Genomic DNA, 7,451 nt, shown 5'->3' with positions numbered 1-7,451 from the left:
ACGCTGGTGTTTAAGAGATTTTTAATTACCCCTTGGTAAATACAGTTTCTCCCAGGAGGAGGGTTCTAAGCCTGGCAAACACCGCCCCGCCTCCGGCCCAGACCCAGGCGGCACGCCCCCCGACCGCCTCTCCAGGGCGCGTCTCTTCCCCGCCCCTTCCGCTCGGCCTCGGCAGAGCCTGTTCGGTGGGCGGGGCGTGGGTAGGCCATGACGTCACTGCCGGCTGGTCGCCATCTTGCTGGTTTGCGGCCGATCTTGGAAGTGGCGGCAGCGGTGGTGAGGGCGTGGGGAAGGGTGGGGTGAGGGGGCGAGGCCGCGGCGGGGGCGGCGAAACTCTCCTCCCCCTCAGCCTCACCGCGTGGGACGGCGTGAGCACGGTATCGGAGTGATGTCCGCTTTCTCTGAGGCGGCGCTGGAGAAGAAGCTGTCGGAGTTGAGCAACTCGCAGCAGAGCGTGCAGACCCTGTCCCTGTGGCTAATCCACCACCGCAAGCACTCGCGGCCCATCGTCACAGTGTGGGAGCGGGAGCTGCGGAAAGGTGAGTCGGCCGCGCCTCTCGGCCTCTCCCTGCCGCTCCCTGCCGCTCCCCGCCACCTGGCCAGTTCCCTGGCATCCCCGGGACCACCCCCCTCCTTAGGAGCCCCATTCCCCTAGCGACCCCAACTCCCGACTGCCCCGCACGCCGCCTCCCCAGGGCCCCGGGCTTCCTGGCGTCGGTGGTCTGCGGGCCAGGAGGAGCGGCGTGTACTGCGTTTCCTGCAAAGTCTACGTTTAGTAGGTGTTGTTGAAGAAGGTATTGTGTAAAGGATTAACATTTCTGTTGGTTTAACGCGGAAACAGTAGCCAGGGGCTCAGCACTCCGCACCTAATTACAGTCAGAAATTTAGGCAGTCAGGTTTTTTCATTGGGTACATTATAATGGAGGATAGAGGAGGGGAAAGATTGGTATGGGGAGATACTTCCATTATTTCTATAACACATCAACTCAAACTTGTGAAATTAAGGGGAAACATAGTTTTAGAGCTGGGGAGTGTAAAATAAGATGCGTGATGCAATGGAAAGAACTCTGAATTTGTAGATTTCAGAGGAGATGGATTAGGGAGATTTCTTAATTTCTGGATTGCAAGTGCCTCACCTGAAAATGAGGGAATTAGATTAAGTTGATCTAAGGTCCTTTCTTGCTCTATGATTACATGCCTCTGGGGCAGCGTCTTTATTTTGCAAAGCATTCTATAGTGCTTCTGTAAATGAAGTTAACTTTTTTTCAGCTGTAGTCTGCTGTCACTAAAATATCTAGAAGAATCATTTCACTACTGCAGAGCAGATTTATCCGTAAGAACTGATTGTATGATGGTACGACTGAAAATTAAAATATTTCATTTGCTTAGTCTGAATTTGTACCTTAATTCTTATTTCATTCGGTAAAGAGAATGGGCACTCTTAATTGTTGTTTCAGACATCCTAATGTACCTGATACGATGGTTATTATTAATTGTTTTAACAAGCCATTATTAATCAAGTAGATGCTTGTGTACTGATCCATATGAAAGCCACATGATGATTAATATCAGAGCCAAAATGTGACATTGGCTATATAGAGTGGAGACATTCTGTATGTTTTCTTGTGTATTTGCTTGTGGTTAATCCCTTAGAACAGTGGTCTCCAACCTTTTTGATACCAGAGACTGGTTTCATGGAAGACAATTTTTCCACGGACCTAGGGGGGAGCAGGATGGTTTGGGGATGATTCAAGAGCATTACATTTATTGTGCACTTTATTTCTATTATTATTACGTTGTAATACATAATGAAATAATTGTACAACTCACTATAATGCAGAATCAGTGGGAGCCCTGAGCTTGTTTTCCTGCAACTAGATGGTCCCATGTGGGGGTGATGGGAGACAGTGATACCCTAAGTGTGTTGCTTATGTCCAGTCTACTCCGTAAGATGCAGCTTAATTGTCACTTGCCACTCACTGATAGGGTTTTGATATGAGTCTGCAAGCAGTTGATTTATTATGGTCTCTGTGCAGTCAAACCTCTCTGCTAATGATAATCTGCATTTGCAGCCGCTCCCCAGCGCTAGCATCACCGCCTCAGCTCCACCTCAGATCACCAGGCATTAGATTCTCATAAGGAGCATGCAACCTAGATCCCTGGCATGCGCAGTTCACAGTAGGGTTCGTGCTCCTATGAGAATTTAATGCTGCTGCTGATCTGACATGAGGTGGAGCTCAGGTGGTAATGCGAGTGATGGGGAGCAGCTGTAAATACAGATGAAGCTTCGCTCACTTGCCCACTGCTCACCTTCTGCTGTGCAGCCCAGTTCCTAACATGCCATGGACCAGTACCGGTCTGTGGCCCAGCAGTTGGGGACCCCTGCCTTAAAATAAGTTGATGTAGAGCCCTGTTTTTCACTTCATATGTAAGTGTATGTGTATTGGCTGTCATGAAGGAATTCACCTGTGAGTGGCCGAAAAGGTTTGAGAAACACAGATATAAATGTCTGGCAAATAGCTGTGAACTTTGAGAAGGCAGGAATTGTCTTTGCTTTTCTACCTTACTAGATATGAAAATCAACAACAGGTTTATATTTGGGGGTGGGGTGGGGAGGGAAGAAAGAGCATAAGGATTGGTACCCAAATTGTTCTTAAGAACTACCACAAATCAGTAGAAAAATGGCCATACTGTTAAAAGGCATTTTACGTAAGCGGAAACCTGAAAGGCCTATAAATGATACTCAATCTTACTAATCAAGAAAAAATAAATCAATGAAGTACCACTTTAGACCCTTTGGTTTGCAAAATTAAAATTATGATAGGAAATGCCCTGCCAGTCCAGTGGTTAGGACCCGGCGTTTTCACTGCCTGGGACCCCAATTCGATTTCTGGTTGGAGAAGTAAGCTCCCGTGGGGTACAGCCAAAAAAAAAAAAAGAAAAACAGGTGTGACAGTACCTAGGATTGGTGAGGATGACAGGAAACAAGAACTCTCTCACACTGCTGACTGTAGTGTAAAAAAGGAGATGTGTTTCCATTTGTTTCCATTTGTTTCCAACTCTAAAGAAGTTGGAAACAAAGATGTGTTTCCATTTGTTTCCAACTCTAAAGAAGTTGAAGGTATATGTCCTTTGGCCTTCCAGTTCCATGAATATATCCTGGAAACTCAAGAAATTATGTTTATTGTAGCCTCTTAATAACAAAATTAGATAAACACTTTAAACATCTCATTAGTTAGAGTATGGACAAATATATTTTGTCTTTCATACAGTATAATATAATACTGTCCAACAGTTTTTGTGAATGAACTAGAGCTGCATGAAACAACATGACATGAATATTGGGCTAAGAAAGCAAGGTGCAGACCAATATGCTATATAGTGAAAGTTTGAAAACATGCAGAACAATACTCTATATTGTTTACAGGTATCTGTAGCTAGAACATGCATAGAAATGATTAACACCATAGTCCAAGATAGTGGCTACCATAAGGAAGAGAGGGAATGAAAATGGATCTGTGTTAGCTTATAGTACATATATATGAAACATTTTTTGAAACAAATGGAAAATGATAAGATGTTCTATTAGCTGAGTTTGGGGATGTTTTCATATGTTAAAATGTTTCATAAATAGAGTTAAAGGCATATAAATAGATGCTTTAGGAGGAGAATAGTGTTGGGTGATGATGGTGATGTTAGAAATGGTAGTAATAGTGGAGGTGATGATCATGCTGCTGCTGCTGCTGCTGCAGCTGTACCTGCAGCTGCAGCTGCAGTTCTCAGTGTGCTCTGGGCTTTTCTGCCAAGGGTTTCCTTTCCTAGACACACGATTGTGCCTTTGTAGGGTGTAGCCATTATGTCCTCCCCATTCTCTGCAGTTTTGCTCCTCAACTTTAGGATCCTCTCTTTCCTTTAGCATAATGATAGTGACAGTAATTTACTTAGTACAAGGCATTGTTTTAGACATCTTACTGTGATATCTTGACTCCTCACATTATCTCTGCAAAGTAAGTATTTTTGAAAGGAATTGATCAAATTTGAAATGTCAAGAAATTAAGGAAAATTAGTTGAACATTTTGTATTAAGCTAGGCATTCTTTAGTTTCTTGAAGTGTTTAAAGAAGACAAAAATGTGACATCGGTAGGAAAAATTACTGCTCAAAATATGAGAATGAGTAGGTAAAATGATACGTCAGATATGGTAATCATGCAGTTGTGAAGATTTCCCCTTTGTCCACTTTTCTTATTTTTGTTTCCTTTAAAGAAAGATAATTTATTTTTGGAGGAATATACCCCGTGGCCCTTATGAAGACCAAAGTAGCTATAATTTCCCTGATAAATGCAATAGAGTGTAACCAAAAACATAAGTGACCATTTTGTTGTTTTGTAACAGCTCTATTGAGTTATAATTAAGATACCATACAATTTACCCATTTGGTTTTTAGTATATCATATATTGTAAAACCATCACCACAATAAATTTTAGAACATTTTCATAACCCATGCCTTTTAGCTGTCATTCCCGCTTCCCCACCTCTAGGCAACCACTAATTTACTTTGTTTCTATAGATTTACCTTAAATGGAATCATATGATATATAGTCTTTTGTGACTAGGCTTCCTTTGCTTAGGATAATATCCTCTAGGCTCATTCTTGTTGTAGCATGTATTTAGTACTTCATCCCTTTTTATGGCCAAATAATAATCCATTGTATGCATTTATCCATTCATCAGTTGATAGACATTTGGGTTGATTCCACTTTTTGGCTATTATGAACAATACTGCTATGAATATTTGTGTACAAGTTTTTGTGTGGATGTGTTTTAATTTTTCTTGGATATATACCTAGGAATAGAATTGCTAGGTCATATATGAACTCTACATTTAATGTTTTGGGGAGTTGCCAGACTGTTTTCCACAGTGACTGCATCATTATACATTCCTGCCTGCAGTGTATGAGGGTCCAATTTCTCCACATCTTTAACAACACTTATTATTATCTGTCTTTTTGATTATAGACACCCTGTTGGGTGTAAAGTGTCTTGTGGTTTTGATTTGTGTTTCCCTGATGACTAATGCTGTTGAGCATATTTTCATTTGCTTATTGGCCATTTGTATGTCATCTTTGGAGAACTGTCTATTCAGATCCTTGCCCATTTTAAAATTGCATTGTCTTTTTTTTTAATTTTAGAATTTCATTTTTTTTTATACAGCAGGTTCTTATTAGTTGTCTTTTATTATTAAGTGTTCTTTATTTTATTTTTTAAATTTATTTTTTAAAATTTATTTTTACATCTTTATTGAAGTATAATTGCTTTACAATGGTGTTAGTTTCTGCTTTATAACAAAGTGAATCAGCTATACATATACATATATCTTTATGTATTTTACATACAAGTCTGTTATCAGATCCATGACTTGCAAATATTTTCTCCCATTCATTGGGTTGTCTTTTCACTTTCTTAATACTGTCTTTTGAAGGTGATTGTTTTAAACTCTGAACTTCTCAGTAGTGGGCTAAATTATAAATTAGCCCACTAATTAAATTATATGTTGCATTAATTGCTGTAGAAATATCATCCATGAATGTACCAGAATTTACGAAACAACACTGACAGGCTCTTTCCTACATGGAAACACTAGGCTCTTTCCTACATGCAAGTACAAGAACAACAAGTCTCTGCAAGAGTTGTAGAAAGAGAATAAATAGGAGGAAGTTCTTTGTAGTTGATTAGAGTTGCTGCTTTCAGTAGTCTAGTTGATTGAGTCGTTTACACTTGCCTCTTGTATGTTATTCATATTTGAGTCTTAACAAAATCATAATTGTCTCAGCCCTTTAGAGTATGTTAATTCACCCTGTATTTATTATCTTATATATGTCTAGCATTGGATATATTCCAGTCATAAAACAACGTGTTTTTTTGGTTTTGTTTTGGCCATGCCGCGTGGCTTGCGGGATCTTAGTTCCCTGACCAGGGATTGAACCCGGGCCACAGCAGTGAAAGTGCCAGGTCCTAACCACTGGACCGGCAGGGATATATTTATATGTCAAATATATTTCAATTAAAAAAATAAATAAAAAGAAAGAACGTTGGTCCCTGCCCTCATAGAATTTGTAGTCTCATGGGGAGGGCAAACAACGAACAAGAAAATTGTAAATATAAGTTTTGTATTAAGTGCATTTAAGGGAGGAGAACCTTAAGTAGTTAGATGGTGAGGGAAATGATCTCTGTAAGGTGACCTTCAATTAAAGACCTCTCTGAACCAGCTATGCCATAAATGGGGAGGAGGTATTCAGCTACTGGGATATGTGAAGATGCTGAGGCAAGAAATAGCTTGGAATGCAAAGAGCCAAACCTGGGAATGTTCAGCCCTTGAGTGCTCTTTACTGTTTTTCCCCCACTGGCAACAATTAAAATATTAAAATGCCTAAAGTTTAGATTTTCCTTCTATTTGTAATCACTTGTTAAAATCAGTACTTTGTTATCAATAAACAGTATTAGACATCTTTCAGGGAACTAATTATCACTTTATATTGTATTATAGACTGGGGGATTATGTGTTGGTTATGAAGTAGATAGTGGGTTCCTATAGGTGGTTGTTTTCCAAGTTTTAGCCTGCATAATCTCAACATATTGCCTGTGATAAAGGTTCTTAAATATGTCGAATTAACATTTATATTCATGAATATGGCTTTAGGTTTGTAAGTGGTGCTAAAATAAGTATATTCTTAGATACTCTATTTGGTTTTAGAAAAATACAAAAGGTTAAAGAACATTTTTCATCCTCTTTAAAAACATGTAGCCATATAAATCCTTCAAACGAAGAGATTCTGATTTTGAATTGACAATTCAATGGCTTTTATATTGTCTAATACTGTCATTTTGGAAATACTATACTTTTTTGTAGTTAGCATTAAACAAGTAAGTTAGACAGTGTTTATATTTTGTTAATTACACTAAGAATTTGTTTTTCTCAAATCTGTATGACTTTTATGCACCTCAGTGTAGTCATCATCCAGCTGTAACAGTTATATTCTTTGTTAACAACTTTAAAAAAGTTAATTTCTTAAAATATCATCAAATATCCAGCTAGTATTTGTTTCCTTGATTGTCTCACATTTTTTAAATTTTAGCCAGTTATTTGAATCAGGATGCAAGTAAAGTTTCTTCATTGCATTTGATTATTATATTTAAGTTCCTTTACATCTATGGATTCCCTCTTTTATTTTAAATTTATTGTTTGAAAAAATCACATTGGTTGTTACATAGATATTCTCAGGGTCTAGACCAGGGATTATCGACTGTATGATTAAAGGATCCCTTTATTTTTGTAAAAATTATTAAAGGCCCCTGATCTTTCATTTATGTGGTTTATATTTACTGGGAGTTATATTAGAAAGTGAAACCTTGAAAAATATTTATTTAATAATTATTATTTTAAAACTGTGGT

General features: G+C 38.9%; 1 protein-coding gene across 5 annotated transcripts in view; it reads left to right on the top strand.

The window, feature by feature from the left end:
* The first annotated feature begins 325 nt into the window (after positions 1-325).
* RPRD1A (regulation of nuclear pre-mRNA domain containing 1A) overlaps positions 326-7,451 on the top strand; it is a 72,917-nt gene continuing 65,791 nt past the window's right edge. For 3 of the 5 annotated variants that reach the window (XR_003437281.1, XR_003437280.1, XM_027127748.1), the window contains exon 1: positions 327-539. Coding sequence is in view for 2 of the 5 variants with exons in the window: in XM_027127748.1 (XP_026983549.1) it covers positions 389-539 (151 nt within the window). In the remaining 3 variants the exon portion in view is untranslated. Of the gene's footprint in view, positions 540-7,451 lie in introns of all 5 variants that reach the window. The other 2 variants (XR_003437279.1, XM_027127747.1) reach the window with 1 other exon arrangement.

Source organism: Aethalodelphis obliquidens, unplaced genomic scaffold (assembly GCF_003676395.1).
Source record: "Aethalodelphis obliquidens isolate GAN/ISIS:26980383/991018 unplaced genomic scaffold, ASM367639v1 scaffold32, whole genome shotgun sequence".
Taxonomy (NCBI): Eukaryota; Metazoa; Chordata; class Mammalia; order Artiodactyla; family Delphinidae; genus Aethalodelphis; species Aethalodelphis obliquidens.
Note: the sequence above shows the minus strand (reverse complement) of the source record. Positions and strands in the feature narration are given on the sequence as shown.